This window comes from Alexandromys fortis, unplaced genomic scaffold, assembly GCF_014885135.2.
Source record: "Alexandromys fortis isolate MF-2015 unplaced genomic scaffold, M_Fortis_MF-2015_v1.1 scaffold_24, whole genome shotgun sequence".
NCBI lineage: Eukaryota > Metazoa > Chordata > Mammalia > Rodentia > Cricetidae > Alexandromys > Alexandromys fortis.
Genome location: NW_026067906.1, coordinates 16,281,980 through 16,305,395, shown reverse-complemented (window position 1 = coordinate 16,305,395; position 23,416 = coordinate 16,281,980). Strand labels below are relative to the sequence as shown.

The window sequence follows — 23,416 nt, the reverse complement described above, 5'->3', positions numbered from 1 at the left end:
TGTGACTGTAAACATTCAGATGCATGCAGTGTGAACGGTGGCCCAAATTCAGTGTATAAATACCATGCTCTGTCTCCAGGAGAAACCCAGGATTTCCTCTATCCCCCTGTCCCTGTTCCTGTCCCTAAACCCTCAGATGCTTCGAAAAGAGGTACTTGTTTCCTACCAGCTGGGGTTGCTGCTTTTGACTCAAGTAACCCTGTGGTGGCTGAGGACCCTTCCAGGGACAACTGGCTGCAGCTTTGGCATGGGAACATGCGTATGTGGCTTCGTTGTTTGGAATTACAGATGGCTTTAAGCCACCTTGAGGGTGCTGGGAACTAAGCTCAGGTCCTTTTCAGGAGCAGCAAGTGCTCTTACACCACTGAGCCATCCCTGCAGTCCTGGCTCTTCTGTATTTTGAACATCAAACCTAAAAGAGTTCTTCAGCCCTAAAGAGAGGATTGCAGTGAGGGATACAATAGGTAAACATGCCATATAGGACCAAAAGTATCTGTTTCATCTCTTTAGCAACTGGGGACTCTCAAAGCATGACTTTCATCAGTTATCAAACAAATATCCTAATATTTCCTTCACTCACCTCTTTTTATTTTTTTTATTTTTATTTTTTTGCAAGACAGGGTTTCTATGTAGCTTTGGCCTGTCCTGGAACTAGTTCTTGTAGACCAGGCTGGCCTCAAACTCACAGCGATCCACCTGCCTCTGCCTCTCGAGTGCTGGGATTAAAGGTGTGCACCACCCCCACCCGGCTCTCTGAGAGTCTTTTAAAGTGAGGTGTATAGGGTATTTTGAAGGGCACACAGACACAAGCCACAGCTTTTCCAGTGGAATCTGGGTACTCGACTGCCATCAGTGTATTTATGTTCTCTAGAGATGCCCAGGTGACCTGAAGGGAAGAAGGAGGCTTACACGCAGGTCTTCCTCGTAACAGCTGTGACACTAGCAAATCATTCCCGGTCCTCGAACCCCAGGGTCAATCCTTGTGAATGAAATTTAGGATCCTTGTCTCATAACCACTACAGAAGCAGTTAGTGGCATATCCTCAAACATATCTCATTAGCCCCTGATACAACACCTAGGCATATACCTGACAGAAATGTAAATACACACACCAAGAAAACATGCAACTCAGAATGTCCCTTGTTCCGTTACCCATAATTCAGATGGGTCAATGGCAGGTTATGCAATGGAGTGTGTTATGGCAATGCAAACAAATGAATGCCATTTTCAGCAATAGTAGACAGATCGCATAAACACAGTGGTGGGCAAAACATGCCAGCACTGGTATTACTATATTATATTCTCTCTCTCCCTCTCCCCTCCTCTCTCTCCCCCTCTCCCTCTTTCCCTGCTTCACTTCCTTCTTTCTGAGGCTGGTTCTGGGGATGGAACCCTGCACCTAGCTCATGTAAGCACTCTACCACTGGGCAACACCCCCAGGCGTCTTCTCCTTTCTCTATAAATTCCTCTGTGCTTTCAGACTGCAAGGCAGTGGCGGTTATCAGAAGGGGTGTGTGTGCATTGATATTGGCGTTATCATTAAAGATAAAGGCTTTTCCTTCCCTATCCTTCCTTTCCCTTTCCTTTCCTCCCCCATAAAAATAGTAAAGGAGTCCCAGTGGCCATGCTTGCGTGGGTTAGTTCTAGCTTCCCAGGGAGTTGCCAAACCACCGCCTGGAGACTACAGGCGCAAGCTGAAATTCCAGGCACAAGCCCAAGGTCAATGCTTGGATCCATTGTTTTGTTTTTGTTTTTGTCTTGAGACGGCAACCCTGTTTTATAAGGAAATGAAAACTGGACGAGTAAAAGGAAAAGCACAGACCCTTTCTCTTACCTTCCCCCAGCTACAGGCTGGTGGCACATTCTATAGACGCTAATGTTCTGCTCCTGTGTCCCTGCTGACAGCCCATGCCTGATCTTATCAAGGCCTGCTATCTGCCTTATTTCTGATGTCAGGCACTCTGCCCCACAACCTGCTGACCCCTTCTTCTTAGCAGCAAGTCCTCTTTCTACTTGTGACCCAATGGTTTTTATTAGCGTTGCTTATAAAACACGGATGTCTTACCAATAGCTACAACACCGAAGAAAATGTCTCACCCTCTCCTATCAACCACCAATTGCCTGTATGTTTTTGTGAGCTGCATCCCACTCCATAACACGAGACTGATGGCCCTGGTCTTGTTTAGCTAATCCCAGTTGCTATAAGCTCAAGAGAGCAATGGCCACGCTATGCCTAGGACACAGGGGTTCTACAATATTCTACCCCGTCCTCTGGACTTTATGTTCTTTTCTCTTCCCCCTCTTCTGTAGTGGTCTCTGAGCCTTGGGGCAGGTGAGTCTCATTTACAGCTGAGCAGCTGACAGTCACTTCGTCTCATCACTTGCGACTATTTATGCGGCACACCTCTCGTCTCCTTGCACACTCCCATAGTCATTCTGCTTCGCAAACAGCCTGCTCCCTCGCTCCACACAGCCGCCTGTGAGTCTTAGAGGAGCAGCCGCGTGGGACTACTCAAACTCACTTGTTTGTTTGTCGTTGCAGTGAGAAGCAGGACCCACGGCACCGATGTGCAGGACCATGACAGGGAGGGACATAATGGAATACCCATGGACCAGTGCTCTCCTGCTCTGAAGTGGCAACCATACCGAAGTGTTCCTTGGCATGGCCTGTTAAACAGTCATTATGAGAAACTGTGAGTGGTCCTAGCAGTGCCTTGGGATAGGGTGGAGATCCGGTGTCAGGTGTGAGCGTGGCGCTAAATCTTAGAGGTTTTATCCAGGCATTGGGGCTTAGATGCCATCCTTGATCGAACTGGATGGGTCACTGAGAAAGGGTCTGTTCTATGCCATATGGTTTACATCTTAAATAATCATTGGGACGAAGGCTCCTGGCTTTCAAGAAGTCAGCTCGTAATTCCACCTCATTATACTTTACCCACTAAATGTTGGAGGGAGAGAGCCTCTCCCTAGGATAAGAGGCCCAGTTCAAAGGAAAATCTGGGGGCTGGCCAGAAGGCTGAGAAGGCAAAGGTGCTTGCTGTCAAGTCTCTTGACCTGAGTATTAGCCCTGGAACCCACATGGTAGGAAGAGGAAACCGAGTCCTACGAGTTGCCCTCTGACCTCTGAATGTGCATCCAAAATAAATGTTTAAAAATGAAATAAAAAGCAAGAAGGAAACGTTGGGAAATAGCTAACTTTTTACCCTGCGGTAAATTTATAAATACCACAGAATTCTTTGGGGGCACATTAAATTGGTTGCCAGGTGACTACTGACATTTATGTCGGGAATCAGTGTTGTCGGGCTCAAAGTCAACATGCTCTGACTCAAGAGGAGACTGTTCAAGTAATAAACGTACCATGAGGCAAGAAATCCCAGCAACCTACTGGAGGGCCTTTTTGGTGTTTTCCAAATTCAAATATAGCAAAGCTTACCTCTGGGACCCTTATTCTGGGTAGGCTACAGGAACACAAATGTTTTTCTCAAAGTCAAGCCTAAGGATTCAAAAAGATTTGGGGAGTTGTGTTTAATAGACAGAAGAAGGAGGCTGATGTCATTGAAATGTCACAAGGGTGCCTGGGCTTCTGTGTGCACTTAGTAAACAGAGGAGAAATGTCTAGATCTTGCTGCTGAGACAGCCTTCCCTTGATTATCTTTTGGGAACATTTAATGTTCTGTCTGAAATACGAAACTGTCACAGGCAGGAAAAACCTTCCTGTCTCCGTGCATCTGAGTTGGCCAACTTTCAAAGGGTTAGTGTTCTCTCTCTCTCTCTCTCTCTCTCTCTCTCTCTCTCTCTCTCTCTCTCTCTCTCTCTCTCAGAGGAGACTTTAGAAGCGTGTTTCCATGTGGCTTAGTGGGGAGAAGTACTGAGAGCAGTCCTGGGTTCGTCCCTGCGTCCCCCAAGATGGCAGGAGACAACCAAATCCTGATTCTCTAGGACCTGCGCTCACAGACAGACCACACACACACACCCACACACACACACACCACCACCACCACCACCACCACCACCACCACCACACACTGGCCTATTTCAACAGCCTGTCTGTGTTTCACTGATCTGGAATTAAAAAAAAAGAGAGAGAGAACCCAGAGGGAATCAGCTCAAAGGTACGGAAGCAGATTTATTTTGAATACTCAGCCATCATTCTCTTTCTCTAAACAAAGGCAACATTCACTGAGATGATCATTCAAGCTCTCTTGATTTGACTATTCAAGTTAGAGACAGAAAATCACGCACTTGTTTATAGGTAAATATGTTTAATGCGCTGTGAAAACACAGTTTCCCTAGATTACCCAAAGCAATGACGTTAGGGATTAACACTTTTTAACCCGCCTTTCCCCGAGGGTTTCAAGCCTGTAGCACAGAAGACAGTTTGGCAAAGCAAGCTCAGTTGGCTTCATGTGTAATTTCTGATGTCAAAGGAAGAATTGCCTCTCTGCAGTGAAGAGATGGATATTTAGTCAGGGACTGACTATCACAGTTCAACACAATTCAGGTTAGTTCTCATTGGTCCTTCAGTCGGATGCTCACGTCTGAGCTGTAAGCCCTCTTCTTTCAGGTTTTTTGGCAGTGAGGTGTGTACCACTTCACCAAGACAGTTATTATTACCCTCCGTAAGTCAGCACCACTTTATTCACCCAGGCTTTAGACTTGGGCTTCTCAAACATTTCTCACCCACAGCCCTTCCTCCTGAGTAACTTTTATACAGTCCTGGGAAGGTATATAAGATAGGTACACAAAATATTTGAAAAACAATTATTGATATAAATACAGTTTTGCCATTTAAAAAAGAAAAACAAATTTGCATACTAATTTTTATATAAAGAATTAAATCTTGGCTCATATTTGATACTGTAAGACATGAAATACCTTCAATGTTTTTCAGTTTATAGATGTTTTGATTTTATTATTATCAGTGCCAAGAACACTGATTCACAAAAATAGATAGTATACATTTATGAAAGGTGTATTTAAGATCATTTCATAAACTGTTGGCAATTCTATCCAAACACTAAGCCAAGATTCATTTAATTATTTTTTTTAAAAAATGAATCTCAAGTTGACAACTCTAAAAACAATTTTTAAATCAAATATTCAAATGCAGTCCAGTCCAAAGTGATATTAATTTGATCCTACCTGCCAAATCCTACAATTGAATCCTACAATGAGAAACTATTTAGAAGTCTTTGTTTTCTATAATCAACCTTTTTCTTTCTGTAAGAACAAAATCGCTTGTCTGGACGGTAGAAACACTACACCCCATAACAGACAGTTGCTTGGAATGTGGGCTGTGTTCCAGGCAGCCATCACTAGCCTGGTGTGCTGCAGGCGTGTATTCTATGACATGCACATGTATGTTCAGAACCGAGGGTGCTGTGACATCAGACAAGATGACTTGTGGCCCCGTGTGGGGTTATGACCCACAATTTAAGAAGCACATTAGCAGACTGACTGTGGAAACCAAGTCAATATCAAGCTCCTAGACAGTAGAAGGCACATAATCTTCCTCAAATTCTTTGTTGGATGGCTTTTCATTTGCTGCTGCTGAGCCCTGAGTTTGCTAGACCTGTAACTGGTTACTTGAAGGTAATTGCTGGTGCAGGGATGCGATCCATCGGCAGGCATACAACTCGAAAAGAACATGGCTATTCCTTTTCCCAAGAAGCCTGCTAACACTTTCTGGTTTTGAAAATAGAGTAAAATTCCAAAGCTCTGTGCTTTTGTGATAACGGCAATCACCCTCCGCAGGTAGCCTCATAAGAGACCAGTGGATACCCCTGTCCTCACTCCTGGCTCTAAGGAGGAACTGTTCTCTTGAACAAAAAGTCCCTTTTTAGAAGCCTTGATGAATTAAAAACCATCTTCCACATCAGCAACATTTACAGGAGAATCTCACCAAGGAAGTTTAAAGCTTTTGTATTTTTGTGTCTAGTTAATGATATTAGCATCTAATCCGTCCATTTTATTAATTTTTTAAAAGATTGACTTTGTTAATTATTTGTCTGCATGGGGGTGTGTGCACACATGTGCAGATGCCTGAGGAGGACAGAAGGGTGGAATTCTCTTGTAGCTGGAGATGCAGGTGGGTGTGAGCTGCCCAAAGTGGGTGCCGGGAACCGAACTCAGATCCGCTGGGAGAGCACCACACACTCTTGGCTGCTGAGCCATCTCTCCAGCCTCCCCCCCTTTTATTAACACTTAAAATATGCTTATTCATCATGTTATTTACAGAATATTTATATAACATTATAATATCCCAACATACTACTGGAAGTATTAAATAAAGCAAAAATTCTGGCTAGCCACTCTGCTGCCAGAGAGAAAAGAGAAAAGCCAACTCTCTTTCCCGCAGAAGAAATACTTGTGGTGGTTTTCAGTGCTGTTACCAGATTGGAAGGACCAAAGGGGCAGGAAGATATTCCGGGAAAGACAATGTTTTCAATCTGTGCAATGACTGGCTCTGGTTCTTTTGGTTTAGAGTTGTCCCTAGCTGTTCTGAGCAGCCTGTTTTATTCATAGGACAATCGGTGGGCTGAACATTTCCTTCAGCTGAGTGGCTAAGGTCCCTGTGACATTGAGAAGTGTCCTTTAAAGAGAGGAGATTAGTTGTACCCTAGGTAACTGTGAGTGATGAGCTGACTGCTGAGCTTCCAGCCCCGCCCCCCTTTCTCACGTGTGGTGTGGAGTCAGATTAAAAGTTCTTAGAAAGCACCCAGGAGAAGTCTGGGGAAATGATGGTTCTGTTTGGCACAACTCATATGGCTTCCTTATAAGAAGATTAAAAAAGGCCAGTGTGCTTCAAAATGTCATGTTTATTTCTGCAGTAGAACTGCGGGAAACAGACTGACTGAATACAGCAAAGGGCACTTGGCGCAGTTTGCCTCACACAATGGGATGCTTACACTCTTGGCTCTATCGAGGAAGAAAGAAAACACCATGCAATTGGTTTCATGATCTGTCTCTTTTCAGGCCTGACGTGGGCTATCAAGTTGTGACAGACAAAGGGTTCACATTCTCACCAGTAGATGAAGCGTTTGTGTGTCAAAAGAAGAATCATTTCCAGATAACCATCCACATCCAAGTCTGGGGAAGCCCGAAGTTTGTTAAAACCCAAATGGGCCTGAAGCCAATAGAAATGTTTTACTTGAAAGCCTTTGGAATTAAGGTAGGTCCTTTTGTTAATTCAGCTTACTCTAACCAGTGCTTCTTAAGTGTTCTCCTAACCTCAGACCCCAGTGGCTTAAACTCATCAGCAGGAATTTATTCAGACCACAAAGCTGACCCGGATCAGATGAGGCTGAGGCAGCTCACCCTCTTCCACTGTCAGCCAGAGAAGGCCACTGAGATGTTTCTATGATGTTCCTGTCACATTCTGGCTTCCTGTCACCCCGTGCTGAAGTGGGATTGGGCTTGGGCGGCATCAGCTCTTCTCTGTGTAAATGCCTCAGTGAGGCGGCTTGTGCTTCTTATGGCATGGGGAATAAAGGTCCAAGACACAGGAAGGACAATCTGCTACTTCCTCAGATGTGAGCCCTAACCTTGGCACCACATCGCCTCGAACTGTGGCTTTTAGCTTCCAGGGTACAAACTGTTTTCTCGTCTTGGTGCATTGATCTCCACTGAAGCACAATCAATAAAAACTCAGAGAGGAAAACTGGGGTTCAACCTGAAGATCTGAAAAAGCAAAACAGCCAGCCACTGGCTCTTACCTCGACCTCAGTCCAAAATGGCGATCCGGCCTCCAGGAATCTCAGAATGAGACTGTGTCTGGGAGCTGTTTCCTCCCATTGGCTGGGATTAAAGGCACTGCCCGGTTTCTTTAGCAACTAGTGTGGCTACTGGGATTAAAGGTGTGTGTTACCACAGCCTGGCTGTAAGGCTGACCAGTGTGGCTGTTTTATTTTCCTGGTCCTCAGGCAAGCTTTATTTATTAAAATACGATTCAAATGTCGCTACACTCAGCCATTTTAGATTTGCTGCTGGTGCATGACCTCAGGGAATGGATTCAATTGTAACCCAGTTCTCAGAGTTCTCTAACTTCAAAAGCTAAAGAAGCACTATTTAGTCAGCGCCCCACCTTTTCTGTATATTAACACAGGGGAAACAGGTCCAGTGGTGTTACATGATTCATCCTGAACAGTAATGGCAGTCATTTTATCCATACTACACAATCCCTATCTCAAACATTAGTGCCTTAAAGATGATAACAGTCGTTTATTTGGGTCACACATCCGCAACTTGGTCAGTCTGGGTATGACACCTCACTTCTGGCACTCAGCTGTGTTTCTTCTTACACACACATAACATGGTTTGAGAGCAGCAGAAACCACATTAAATTATTATCTCCTGCCCAGCCCCTTAAGAGAGGTCCGTTGCATACAGACCTCATCCAAATAGTGAACCTGAGCTTAGGTGTGGGTGGTGTCTTCCAAAATGTAGCTGGATGCTGTATCCACCAATCACCTTTGTTCCCGGGTGAACTCTTAAAATGAACCAGCAGCAAAAATTAAATACAAACAACAAGCAAATAAGCAACAACTACCAAACGTATTTTTATGAGTATAGAAATAGTGTGTCCACTGTGAAATGTTGGTACGTAACAGAAATGTGTGAACAGACAGTGGAGTCTTCCTGGTTGAGGTCCAGCACTGGTGGACTAGTTCTGCTCTTTTAATAAATGCTATCCTGTTAACCTCACATGATGAAAGTCTGTGGTCGCACAGACTTAACGGAATACTGTTGATAAAGCTGGAACAGATTTCTGTCTTAAGGATACATAATACTCAGAGCTTTATTGCTGGAAATTTCATTTCTGTCTTTTAGACAAAACTTCATTGAACGTTTATGCCGGAGGATAAATCCCAAGAGGGGATTTGATCTCAGTTGCCTCCTTGCTTTCTAGAAACACTGTCCTGTGACAGTGTGAATGCCCGATGGCAGTGTTCGTGGAATAGGGTGTGGAGCAGCTGTAGAAGAAACACCATCTCATGTTACTTAGAGGCCAAGTCATTGTTCCTTCATATAGAACTTAAGGAGGGTTTGTATGTGTGTTCATGCACTCATATGATGTAAATATTAATAGGGATGAATCAATGGCCTGATGCATGCTAGGCAAGACTATCACTGAACTCTATCCCCAGATTTCTTTTTTATTTTTTATTATGAGATACAATTTCACTGTTTCCTAAGCTTGTCCCGAATTCACTTGTCACCCAGGCAAGCCTGAACCTGACCATCTTCTGGCCTCAGCTTCTGAGTACCTACCATTACAGGCTTGTACCACCAGGCCTAGTAGGTTTTATTAATTTTATTCACTTTAAAATTATACCTACGAATATGTACTGATCATACATATTAATGGAATTCACTGTATTTCTGTATGTGCATCCAAGTGCATTAATCTTGTCCATTTTCAATTTTATTCACTTCTTTTTCTTTTAGAAAGTAAATGAGGGTAATAACAGTGTTGACTGCTTTGTTCACTTACCTATAATGTTTAGAGTGATGCTTGGTGTATAGCAGGTGCTCACTAGATAGTGAATGAGCTGATGAATGGATGTATAGATGGATGAATGGATAGATGGATGGATGAATGGATAGATGGATAGATGAATGGATAGATGGATGGATGGGTGAGTGGATAGATGGATGAACAGCTGGATGAATGGATAGATGGATGGATGGATAGATGGATGGATGGATAGATGGATGGACAGATGGATGAAAGGATGAATGATGGATGGATGAATGGATAGATGGATGGACGAATGGATGGATGGATGGACGGATGGATGAAAGGATGAATGATGGATGGATGAATGGATAGATGGATGGATAATTGGATGGATGGATGGATAGATGGATGGATGGATAGATGGATAGACGGATGAATGAAAGGGTGAATGATGGATGGATGAAAAGATGAATGGATGAATGAATGATGGATGGATGGATGAATGAATGAATGGATATATTCTTTGAGCTGCTTTGCTTGTTAGTTTATTTTTATTCATTTTTGCTTCTGATATTTTGGTCTTTTCATAGCTCACTCTGTATTTCATCATTTAATTCTGTAGGCATCGCTCTTTTATACAATGGCACACTGCTGCTAGTCTAGCGTGTCTTTTTCAGAATTCAGACTTCCCTCCCAGAGCCCAGCCTGTCCCCTGGCAAAGGTTCTAAGTATATGAACTCTTTCTATTAGTAAACATTATTTTTGATAAGTTGATTAATCTATGAATTGATTTACTTTTTGTCTTTCTATACAGGTAGAAGCCACCAACCAAGTGATTGCTATCGAACAGTCCCAAGCAGATAGAAGTAAAAAGACTTTCGATCCTGTTAAGTAAGAATTTCTTTTCTGAGGACATCTTGGTGAAGGTTTGGGGAAGATGACTAGTATTATTTACTTTCCCTATTTATGACAAAACCTATAATAGATCTAAGTTAGTAATAGGATGCTAGTATTATGAACACGTGTTTATCCATAAAAATAAAGCTTCGAGATCATTGCAAAAAAATTCAATATTTCCTATATGCGTGCATACAGTTCATTTCCCCGTGTATTTTACAGTTACCTTGACAGATGCTGGTGGTTGCACCCAGGGTAGCATCCACAGCAGGAATGACGTAACAAGTTAGAGTCCTCTCTCTTGAAGGGCATGAGGCAGCATCCGTTCCCTGGCTTATTAGGCCAGGATGCAGTTGCGGTAGCTTAAGCTGATCGCAGTCAGGCCCATTTGGGGCGGGATACTTCTACAGCCTGGACAGAGCCACTCATACAAATGTCTGAGGAGCCCAGGCACACGAGCAAACACGTGACTTGGCTGGCATACGATGGGGTCTCCCTTCCTTGGGCAGGCTGCATGGCTTTTCTTTGAAGCGTGCTGCCTCCTGTTGGCTGGGCTGTGGGAGGTCGCCTGCTTGAAGGAGAAGCCAGAGGTCTGGAAGAACCTAAAGGGGTCACTTGTGAGGAGCTGGGTGCTGTAGCGACTGTGAGCACACATAAGTGTGTCTTTCCTCTTGCTGTGGAGGCAACAGAAACCAGTTGGGACATCTTGAGTTCATGGTCCTTGGGTTGGAAACCTGAAGCATACATATAGCTTCAGTTAGCAAGGAGTTGTTCTGTGACCTTTCTTGGTGCACCCATGCTGTGGATTTCTGCCAAAGTAAGAAACTCCAGGGTATGAAGCTTCTGCGGGGTGATGAGAACAGGGAACAAAACCCTCTGAGGGTTCCAGGAGACCAGATGTGCCCAAGCGCTGCGCTCTATTGCATTCTCTTGACATTTCTGTTGTTTGCTTTAGAATCGACCTTCTGACTGACCAGGTTACCAAAGTAACGCTGGGACGGTTACACTTCAGTGAAACCACAGCCAACAACATGAGAAAGAAGGGGAAGCCGAATCCTGACCAGAGGTACCTGGGCCACTGTGAGCAAGAATGTCCAGACACATCACCTAGCTAGGAAGGACCCCTCTGATCTGCTGAGCCACGCAGCCAGCTCCCCCAGCCTGCTTCCCGGATCTCCTCCCTTCTCCGACTTGGCATTTTACCCAGACACCCTTGTTCTCCCATCCCTGCTCCCAGCAATGCTCGCTCCTGTTCAGTCTAATTCCCGCCATGGTCCTCTAGATGGGCGACCACACATTTCGGTCATTGCTCTTGGGTTGAGGGCTGACTGTGCTTACCAAACCTGTATGCTGGAAATGAATCTTGGTCCTCTGTAAGAATAACAAGTGTTCTTAGCCAATGAGCCATCTCCCCAGCCCTGGGAAGATAGACTTCACAGAGAGCTTTTGTTCTGACCTTTAAGACATAGTTAGATCCTAGGATGATCTCACTGATGGGTCATGTGAGGATGGTGCTTAAGTACTCCCAAAGTGATTGGAGGGAGGATGACTGAGGCAGGTCAAGGTGGGAAAAGTCCAGTGTGATGGGCATAGCCTCTAAGTCCAACATTAGGACCCAGGATGTCTGACCTAGATGGTTGAGGACACGGGGACCTTGGTGGTTTCTGTCCTGTGTTTGTAAACAGTGCTTCAGGGATGCACCGGGGTGGGGCATAGGCAAGTCCACATAGGTGGGCTGAACCCAGACCTAGGGGCTCTCCCCAGGGGGGCTGCTCCCAGACACACCGGGATAGGAGCAAGCTAGCCACTCGCTCTTCCATTTCCCTGAGTATGCTGCTGACATGGGAGGGGAAGGCAGTCTGCAAGTGAACCCGTCTAACTGAGCTCACTATGAATGAAATGTTGGGTCTCTATTCTTTGATGCACCCCCATCAGCCTGCTGTTTCTGAATTAGATACTTCATGTTGGTGGTCGGGCTGTATGCTGCTAACCAAGACCAGTTCTACTTGTTGGCTGCCCACATCTCTGAAAGGATCATCGTACGGGTAAGCAGAGTTCTCTGCTTCTCTGGACCATGTATGCTTTTCTGCCTTGCAGGGAGAAGTTGAACTGGCAGCGACATGCTTGAGGTGTTTTTTTTCCCAACCGTGGTTGTTGATTTTGATAATAGCAAAAACTACATTTTTTTTTTATAGTGTGGTTCTCAACCAAGGACTGTTTTATCCACGCTAAGGCGTAGCGACCAGAGATGCCACGCAGTGCTTTACAATGCACAGGGCACTATGCTCACTGGGAGCATCCCTTCCCCACATGCCGTGGTACTGAGGTTAAAAACCCTGACACGGACTCTCTTTTGGAGGCTCTGGTTAAATCTACGATTCCACTTTATACCCATGATGCCTTCACTTTGTGACCATTCCCTGCTCTCAGAGAACAGAGGCCTAAGATGTATTCCAGATCACTCAGCTTGTAAACAGTGGGGTTCGTGTAGCATCCCAGCTCTCTTTGACCTAGGTCTAATGAGTGAGGGATGCACCACGGAGGTTTCCTGGGTCCCCATGTGATGGCTGACCCCAGGGCATTGGGGCTGCTTGCTGCTTGGCCGCTCCAACACGTTTGCCGAGTGACAGTTGCCGGATGGTTACAGGTGCAGATGGGTTACTTGGCCGTGATAGCGACTTTAAGCTACTAGCGGCTGCAGCTATGGGTATGAATCCTGACTAGCTGCCACTGAGGCCGTGCAGTCCTGGGGCTTTTAAGAGTGACATAGGGAGGATGTGAAGCTCCAGTAGGGAGCTTCTCATTCTCTGTGGGCAGGCCCGTGATCCCAGCCACCAACCCAAGGCCCTGGGGACACAGCTGCCTGCTTCGGGAAGGCAGAGCTTCTTCTTGCCTTCGGGTGTAACAGTGGAAGCAGACTTCTCGGCCCACTCAGATTAACACCATGGGGGGGAGGGGGGAGTGAGAAAGAGACAGAGACAGAGAGAGACAGAGACAGAGAGAGAAGAAATGCAAGTGATGGCATTATTATTTCATTCAGGTAGTTTTAGAGATGCTCACCAGTGTTTGCTGCACCCAGCATTCTAGAAAGGACCGTCTCTGTGTGGTACATCCATATGGCTGGGTACTGCACCATACCCAAGAGTCAAGTGTGGCCTCTGAGGCCATGGCCTGGTTCTGTCAGCTTGAGCTCCAGAATAAACAACAGGCGGGAAAGTTTAATAATTAAGGGTGCTGCGTGCTTGACTATGCGTAGGGAGGGGGAGCCACTCTTTGAACACCGGAATCCACTTTGTGGACTAAGAGCCGTTTCTCAAAAGAAGATCAGTGTTTCACTGTTTGATGAGGACTGTCCCTGAGACTCTGGCCTCTGGGAGGTGTCCAGGACACTGTATTTGTCAAAATTCTCCTTGGAAGGGAGAACGGTGGTCAGAGTTCAGTCATTGTCCACCTGGTTTGTCAACCATACAACTTTAGAAATATATTAAACCCCTGTGGTGTAAATGGACTAATTTAGGGTCAGTTAAGGTTTTCTCCAGTGAAGAGATGTATTTGCCAGGCCCTTGCTTTTGGGAGCACTCCCGAGTGGAGTTCCTTCAAGGTCCCCTGTGTTAACAACCAGGGTTTCTTCACCTCTCCTTCCTTTCTGAAATACATAATTAGAGGTAGTTTGGGGGTGCTGAATGGCAAACGCTTGGGGCAATTACCTTTGCCCACCTTTCAAAGACGCTTCGGGATTTTCTCCGTTTGAAAAGAAGCACGTTATTTCTGTCTCTGTTCTGGGGAGACTAGAAACGACCCCATCCTCAAGGGTTCCTGCTTCCCCCCTACAAACCACACTGCAGTAGAAAGTCAACACCAAAGACAGCAGTGTCTGTACGGCTGGCGAGAAGTAGGGCCAGAAAAAGCCGTCCTCAGAACAGCTCCTTTTCATGTTCTCTGGGGGATTTCTGACCACAAACTTTCTTTCCCTATCCCAACCTACCCAGGGAGCTTGTGCAGACATAGATAGCCATACCCACCTCCAGAGTTTCTATTTTAATAGCCTGAGATGTCCAGGAATATGCATTTTCATTAAGTTCCTAATAGTGGATGTCACACAGAATGGCCCTGCCGAAAAATATTTTTGGACCCAGTTTTAATGACTCGTTCAAAAGATGCACACATTTATTTCCTAAGAACTGCTTGATAAAGGCCAAGTTCTTCTATTGGCACCTTGACTGTGTTTAGAGTCACAAACAAAGTTAAAACAGAAATTCCAGCCGTTTTCATTCCGATCAAATCAGTTCTAATGCTGTTTGCTATCCCAAGTACCTGCAGGGGGCGCCCTTTACATTGTGTTCTCGCAGAAGGGAGTCCCGGGAACTGTGGCTCTGCTGCTGTGATCCCAGTGAGCTCTGTATCCAGCCAGATGTGGAGGATGAATTTGTTTCAGTTTGCTCTCAGTTTTGCAGACAGTTCACATTAAGACTGTTACTTAATCCCACAATAGCCTTTGGAGATTGCTAAAGACAGTAAATAGGTTTATCGCTATTCAAAAGGTAACTCTGGTACACAGAGATAAATGACCCCCAGGGAGTCTTACAATTAGCTGGTTTCATAACCTAGACTGGAATTCAAGTCCTCCCTAAACATGAAACCATGAGACAAAAAATTTGGAAAAGTAAAGGGAACATTTTGGCGTTTGGTGTCCAGCAACCACGGTGGGGTACAGTACAGGCTACTCTGACACCCGAAGACACGGGTCTCGGGGCGGGGCGCGGCGGGGGCCGGTGCTCACATCTTATGTTATTCTCTTGAGATGCTGACCCCTTCTTAGTATCTATTGTCGATCTATCTGCGCTCCTTCTTGAGAACATTTGACCATATTTTAGGAGCTTAGTTTTAGCTAATTTTAACAAATGCAAATGAAAAAAAACAACTGATGTCTCCTTTAGTGTCCAGTTACCAACACGGTAAGCATTATCCCAAAGCTCGTTAACGTCAGCCAACAACAAGAAGCCATCACTGTCCTGGCCGGTTGCCTCCAAGTGCCTCATGATGTTCGGCAGAGAGCAGAGCCCATAGGCTCTCTCTGTGCTCCGGTGTTGATCGCTCACCGCAAAGGAACCTGAGTCAAAGCCAACTCACCGTTCACATCCAAAGGCTCCAGGGATCTTGCAGAAAACTTTTTGTTTAAGTCAGTTTCTACAAAATAACGTTTCAAGCTGTTGGTTTGAATTTTCCCACCGCTCTTGCCTGTGACGCCTCAGAGGCTGGGTCTTCTGAGAAGTCCAAGTTTCAAGCTGGTAGAAGCAAAAGACGAGGGTGTAGTTGCCCAAAAGTCCTTCAACTGAAATCAAAGTAAAAGCTAAACTTGGCGGCTTCATTTATTTATTTATTTTGTAATGCGTAACACGTGCAGGTGGCAGAACATTCGAGCAAGATCAAAAAAGTGTCTGGTGAGCACCGCCCCTGCCACCCACCCCAATTCCCGGGTCTCTCCCGAGCCAACTGCTATAGAGACTCCTCGAGCTGTCTTCGGGGATAAACGGTGCCCAGATACGCAAGACCCAGCAGATGGGCAAAAGTGGAATCCACTGTGTGAATTCTACCTGCTGCGGCGTCAGGCTGCTAGTTAATCTGGCTACAAATGCAAAAATCACATTTAGAAGAAAACATTGTCATTTAGAAAAAGAAAGTAGATTTTGTCCTGAGGAATGTGAGGGATTTGGAGACCCCTGCGTAAGGCATTTGGAAACAGCAGCTACAGAGAAGCCGGGAGGGAAGAAGGTAACCCCATAGAAATTTTTGGATTGTTTTAAAGATTGCCAGGGCTACTTCAAGGCCACATTGTAGAACAGCAACGTTTGAGTCCTTACTTAGTAACCAGAGGAAATGTAGCATGGATTAGCTACGTGTTCTCGGGCAATTTATTGTCCTTTCAGCGTGCCAATTAGATGACCATAACGGTGTTTATGTCATACAGTTGCTGTGTAGATTAGCAACAAAGCTGTAGCTGCCACAGGACCCCTGTGTGTAGGGAATAGTTGAGTGAGTCTTATATGTTTGTGAAATCACCAATACGAGTATTGGGAAGTTATGAAAGGCTAGTTAAATACGAGGTATTTTTGTTTTCTTGAGCATTACGTAGTGTACACTTTTTGACCTGAATTTAAACTATTATTATGTCCGAAAAGGGAGTCCCAGCTTTTCGTCCCTGCTCTCTCCGCAGCCCCTGCTGCCACCTCTGCCTTTGACAGCTGCTCATGTGCCGTAAGTGAACACACAGTTCAGTCTCTGAGGACCGTTCCAGAGACTGGCTGTTCTCAGCCTTGGCTTGCGGAGCTCCTCCTGTCGGGCTCGCTCTCGGTGTGCATTTATCTACATCAGCGTGTTCTACCACTATGGGAGTCTCATGGGAAGGACTCGGACACCAGTCTGTTTCTCTCTGCCACCGTGAGCTGAACTGCCGTGTGCCGCTGTGTTTCTCCAGGCCTCTAACCCTGGGCAGTTTGAGAACGACAGTGATGCACTATGGCAGCGCGGACAAGTTCCAGACTCTGTCGTCTGTCACGGTCGAGTAGGAATAAACACAGACGCACCCGACGAAGCCCTGGTTGTGTGTGGCAACATGAAAGTGATGGGAACCGTCATGCATCCCTCTGACAGCCGGGTGAAGGAGAACATCCAGGAGGTGAGCCTGGGGTATGCACAGGGCTCTTCCTCTGACACCTCAATCAGGAGCCTGGGACTTCAGCCTGACACTCTGGCCCAGGGCAGCTTTGTGTGTCACCTCTAGGTGTGAAATAACAAGTTGTTTGAAGATAATGGCTGGAGGGCATCTCTGCTGCAATTGTGAAGTTGTCCCTATCCCTGGGGGACGGGTTTACCAAACAGTCAGTGGGCAGAGGCAGCATGTCTTACAGTTGTTTTCCACCGGCCAGTGCTTACCTTCCACGGTTGGCATTTCCTGCCTCCCATTGGTCCCCTCCATCTGGTTACTGAATGGTAGATTCCTCTAGCCCCTTCCTCCCAGGGTCCCTTGTACTGGCTCTGCTAGCCACTGTCTTCCCATGCAAGATCTTTGAGGAGCATTTGAAAAGCTCCCCAGTGGGGGCCTTACTGGGACAATAAACTTTGGGCTAGACAACTGGTACCTTGCTCCATTTAGTACAGGCAGTTGCCTAACAGCTATTAAAATCTGGCCTGAAGATACAATTAAATAAAGGTGCTACAGCTGGCTGAAGTCACGGCCTGCGACTGTGACATGGAAGTGGGCCTACCTGACCCTCGGGAGTTCTTTTCTGATTAGTTGGAATAAGAATCTAAAATTTCTTTAGATTCTTTAGATTAGAGGAAGTTGTAGGAGTTCCGTGGGGCAGTGTGATCAGGATGACGGCCACTCCTGATTCCGGCTTCTCCGGCATCCAGTGTTCCCTTCACGGCACCCGCCAAGTCTCCACCGTCTCACGTCTCTTCTTGCGAGACTGCTGTAATTTGCTCTGCACCTCATTCTCCCTCCTTTATTTGTTCTTCTTTCGACCGACAGAAGATCAAATCTGTCGATCATTGGCCTTTCGTCCAGACTGTGTCCCTTTCCCAGTGCAAATGTGCGCTGGGCTTTCTGGGCTAGCTCTGGAGAAGATTCCCAAGAAGGTCTGTCATTGCGGCCTTTCGCGTTGCTCTCCCAGCTCCCGTTCACATTAGGGTTGCTGTAATCTCCTCCTTGGATAGGAATTCAGGACTAGAAGGGTCTCACAGACATTTCCAAATTTATAGTTCTATATTTCCAGCTTTGGAGAGACGTACACCGTCTGCATTTTAGCTCATGCTAACTCGGACATGTCCTTGCGTCTGGCCACACGAATGGCTTATGACATCTCAATTGGAAGTCTCGGTGGAGCGTCACAAATTGAGAATGTCTTCCACAGTCCTGGTAGCAATTACCAGGCCTCCACAGAATTTCATTTGCCAAAAGTCATCAGATTTTGCTCTGGATTAGAGAAAATAGATTGTTTTGAATAACAGACATCCCTTGGAGCTTTTCAAATCCTTCGAGGAAGCAGTCTTGATATAAGTAGCCCCGCCCTAGACTCCAGATGAGGAACCCCCCCCCCTCCTGTTTCTGTTTCCAGCAAGCTGAGGGGATAAAGAGAACTGTAGGCTATGCTTAGAAGCCCGGAGCTGTACCCTGACAGCTTCAGCTCAGGATTTTAACCCAGGGCTGTGCCAGGCTTCTATTGCAAATCCCTAGTTTGCAATCCATGCCTAAAGAATACTCGAGTGAGAGCCTCTTACCCACATCAGGAGTTTTTTTCTAAGATTTTCTGTGTGGAACATTTTTTAAAAAATATTTATTTATTTATTATGTATACAATATTCTGTCCGTGTGTATGCCTGCAGGCCAGAAGAGGGCACCAGACCCCATTACAGATGGTTGTGAGCCACCATGTGGTTGCTGGGAATTGAACTCAGGACCTTTGGAAGAGCAGGCAATGCTCTTAACCGCTGAGCCATCTCTCCAGCCCCAAAACATTTTTTTAACCTGTAAAAACCTAAGTAAATGATAGGTTTGCTTACACAAAATGCATAGTATTAATAAGATATATTAAAATCATCTCATATTAGTATGTGTGTTTTATGTATTTGTGAGACGGATATGTTCTGAAAACTTCAAGCTGTCCTATTTGCTGCTCATCACAGATACGAGACGGAAGGCGATAAAGTCATCAGTGGTGGCAGGGATCTGTGGACATCCTCTTTTCTCTCCCCGAGTCAGTTTCCCAAACTTTTAATCCTTCCAGGGTTTCTAGAAGGCTCACAGACCATTTGCGCTGCTATAGTGAAATGCCACTGGGCAATTTATACAAAATAGAAATTTATTACTAGTAATTCAAGAAGCATTGCAGGATGAAGGTACTGACAGATTTAATGTCTACCAAAGGCTGCGATTGAAGGCATGCCAAGAAGGTGTGTTGACCGCTGTTTTCACATGGCAGAAAGATGGAGGGGCTTAAGGAAAGAGGTCTGACTTACTGAGCTAGTCTCTTATGTTTCTGTTGTTTTGTTTTAGACAGAATTCCATTATGTAGCTCTGGCTGGCCTGGAACTTTCTTTCTTTTTTTTTTTTTTTTTTTTTGGTTTTTCGAGACAGGGTTTCTCTGTGGTTTTGGAGCCTGTCCTGGAACTAGCTCTTGTAGACCAGGCTGGTCTCGAACTCACAGAGACCCGCCTCCCTCTGCCTCCCGAGTTCTGGGATTAAAGGCGTGTGCCACCACCGCCCAGCTGGCCTGGAACTTTCTAAGTAGACCATGCTGGACTTGAACTCACAGAGATAGACCTGCCTCTGCCTTCGAAATGTAGGGTTTGTACAACCACATTCCACTCCTCATAGCTCTCTTGTCAATCCATTCGTGAGTGTAGAGACCTCATAACTTAATCCCTGCTGCGGTGGGGTTAAAATGTTTAGGAACTGATTGCTTTGGTTGTCTGGGATGTGTTGTGGCTCCAGGTAAATTTTAGGATATTTTTTCTATTTCTATGAGGAATGTTGTAAATACTTTTATTAGTATTGAATCTGAAAATTGCTTTTGGTAGAATGGTAATTTTCACAATATTAATTCTATCAATCTATAGCCATAGGGTCTTTTTATTTTCTGCTATCTTCTTCAACCTCTTCCTTCAGAGGTATAAAACTTCTCTTGTAGAGGTTCTTCACTGCCTTGGTTATAGTTGTTTCTAGTCTCTTGTTATTTTATTTTAGATATTGGAAAAAAGATCATTTTTTTCTTCTTTCTTTCTCAACAAGTTCACTATTTGTATAGATGAAAGCACTGGTTTTCCTATGTTGATATTTGCATTCTGCAAAAACTGAAAAGAGTTTTCCGGAAGAGTTTGTAGGGTCTGGTTAGTATAGAATCACACGGTCTGTGAATAACGATGATTTTAATTCTTCCTTCCTATTTTAACACATGTACAGAGTTTTCTTCTCTTACTGCTGTGACTTTGAACTGAAATCCAGTGGGAATCTTTATCTCACTCCAGATTTTACAGGAAATATCTCAGTACATACTACTGGCTGTGGGTGTTGTATGTAACCTCGATTATTTTGAGGTACATTCTATTTGTTACCAGTTTGTCTAAGACTTTTCCCACGAAGGCATATTGAATTGTGTCAAATGTCTTTTCAGTCTCTGTTGAGAGAATCTGTGATTTCTGTCCCCACGTTTATTAACTTTGTGTGTTAGATTTATTGATTTGCTTATGTCGAACCAGCCTTGCGTCTCTAAGGCAGAACCCATTTGGTCATAAAATGTATAATATTACTATGTTCTTGAATTCAGTTTGTGAGTATTTGGTCGAGAAATTTTGCACCTGTTCTCAGCAGGGAAACTGGTCTTTTGTACTCTAGTTATCTTTCAGTCTTCATTTGAGTTCGGTATCCGGATAATGAAGGCTTTGTGGGATGATTTGGTGCTCCACTTTCTCCTCCTGGTTTGTGCTGGCAGAGTGCTGGTTTCCTCAGAAGGGCTAGGAGAGAGGAAGTGGCCTTTGCTGGATGACTCCTCTCATGGTTTGGCTTAGTATCCTGTGCTTGTCCTGGTCAGGTTCTCAGGAGTCTCACCCCTGTGAAGCTGAGCTGTGGAGATGAAAGATGCTGATTCCTAGGCAGGGGCCTGAGGATCCTGGCGGTACTAAGGTTGGGATAGTGGCAGTCACTGCTGTTGGAGTTACGCACCAGTGGGGTGGGGTAGCAGATGGGGTGTGGATGCCGGGGAGGCAGGCAGTGTGGTGGTCACTGCAAATCTCACTGATGATACACCTTCTGTGGGTGTTTGCTAGAAGAGGCATTTAAGGCTGACTTGGAGAGGGCCCAGGCCAGCATGCCTTATTCCAGGAGGCAACTGTGGTTGCAGGGGCGGGTGTCAAGTCACACCTTGGAGGGAGTTCACTAGAGAATGGGGCATATGTTGTCAATCAGTGAGCCCTGAGGTGAGAAGCTTGCCTGGGCAGCACAGCAGGGCTGACCCTTCTACTTCCCTAATTCCGATCATCTGTTCACTTAGAGATGGCTTCTAGTCTGCCATCTTAGCCAAATGTCCCTAGGTGATATATTCCTAACTGCCAAAATAGCATTGATTTCACAGTCCAGCAATATTCTAAAAGAAAAATCAGGGAACAGACAGAAAAGTCACTGATTTGTTTTTTTTTTTAATCAGATGAATGCTATTAAAGTTAGATATAGCTGTTTTGTGAATTTATTTCAAAAATCTTTCAAAGTAAAGGGGAATCCTTTGGATCGAACATTTAGTTTTTAGAGAAGATTAAATTTATTATCTTGCTATCAATTTTCTGGAGGCCAATAAAATTTTTATTGAGGACTTGCAATGACAATTCAGGACATCACTAGACACAGTCGGGAAGAAGGTTTACCCTGAGAGGCTCGGGGAGGGAGAAAAGGGCAACCCTCTCAAAGAAACTTCCTCCAGCAAAATGGTCAGTCCAAGAGTATGGTATCCCTCCTTACCTCAAGGTTGTCCTTGAACTAGCATCGCATTTTCAGTTTGTACGTAGAAGCTGGGCAGCAAGCCTTTGGACCCAACTGAACAGGACACCTTGGTATCATAAACAGGTTCTTCAAAGTGAGAATCCTTGAATGTTCCTGAGAAGGGAAGGCTAGAGTGGAGTAGGGGGCACTTTGGTCTCATAATTTAGACTCAATCCTCTGGGTATGTATTTTAGGGGATCTGTGGATCTTAGAACTTTGGCTTCACTGAGGAGAAGGTAAGAAGTCTCTCCTAATCTAGTGAGGTCAGTAGAAAAGGACATTCACATAGTTCATCTCCCTAGGCTCCTGGGATCACACGGGATGTCGGTTTGAATAACAAATATCTAAGCAGGTGAAATTTGCTCTTCTTTAATGAAATCAGGTTGACACAAATGAGCAGCTGAGAAGAATAGCCCAGATGAGGATTGTTGAATACGACTACAAACCCGAATTTGCATCTGCCATGGGGATAAACACTGCCCACCAAACAGGTACAGATGCGGAGTCTCTTCAGCTGTCTGTTCTCAGCTATGAGGCTCCTCGTCATCTCTTTATCATGAGCTTGCATGCTGTGGCGTCTGACAACACATCCTTTGGCACACAGTCATTGGAACAGGGAAAGTCAGAGAATATGTGGGTCACCTTTATTTAACACCTCCATGCTGCACCCCAAGTCCTGGTAGAGCATTTTGAATATATTGCTTGTGAGGCGAGGGTTCAGGGGTGAAGACCAAGTGTATAAAGGGGAGTCCTGGGCAGTCTAGGGATGGAGTGAAAAGATGGCAGATGGGTAAAGTTAAACAAGGAACATCTGCACAGTACTGCTTGGTCCTCAACCTGGCACCCTAAAAATAAGCAGGAACACTGAGGGACCAAGGTCTCCTATAGGAACATTAAAGAACCAAATTCATGACTTGCTTCCTTCAATGTATAGGGATTTAAAAGTGTTTATTCATCCTTTCCAGCATTAGATGAAGTCTAAAGGAAGGGGGAGAAGGAGTGGGAGGAAGAGAAGGAGTAAGGGGGCACTTACTTTTAATTTTATAGTGGTTCTCTCCTCAGTTGTAGATGAAAGTGAAAGCTGAGGCAAGCTTTATTTCCAAAGAGTCCCACGGCTGCCAGTCGTCCACTCTGATGTAGGAAATCCTGTGATCACCCCTCACCCCCACTAACCCTGTCGGAGTGTTCTCTGTATAGGAATGATTGCCCAAGAGGTACAAGAGATCCTTCCCAGAGCCGTAAGAGAAGTTGGGGGTGTCACCTGCGGAAGTGGGGAGACGCTGGAGAACTTCCTCATGGTGGATAAGGTAATCAATTGTTCAACAGGTATTGGCACCTAGCTGTGGCTGTCACTTACCGTGGAACCGCTCCGGTGGGCAGCACAGTGGGCAGACACAATTCACCTGGACATGGGCTTGGAAAGAATCATTCAGTGAGCTGTAGAGAGAGTGGGTGCCAATTATCACACACTGGTCATACTTGGGACCACAAAGTCCCAAGGAGGTTTGCATCCTGTGAGGTGTCAAATG

General features: G+C 45.3%; 1 protein-coding gene across 1 annotated transcript in view; it reads left to right on the top strand.

The window, feature by feature from the left end:
- The window catches only part of Myrfl (myelin regulatory factor like), a 102,535-nt gene that overhangs the window by 36,304 nt on the left and 42,815 nt on the right, over positions 1-23,416 (top strand). The window contains exons 6-13 of the mRNA XM_050135442.1: positions 2,543-2,693; positions 6,976-7,175; positions 10,279-10,351; positions 11,313-11,423; positions 12,312-12,402; positions 16,833-17,033; positions 22,270-22,378; positions 23,085-23,194. Of these exons, the coding sequence (XP_049991399.1) occupies positions 2,543-2,693; positions 6,976-7,175; positions 10,279-10,351; positions 11,313-11,423; positions 12,312-12,402; positions 16,833-17,033; positions 22,270-22,378; positions 23,085-23,194 (1,046 nt within the window). The remainder of the gene's footprint in view (positions 1-2,542; positions 2,694-6,975; positions 7,176-10,278; positions 10,352-11,312; positions 11,424-12,311; positions 12,403-16,832; positions 17,034-22,269; positions 22,379-23,084; positions 23,195-23,416) is intronic.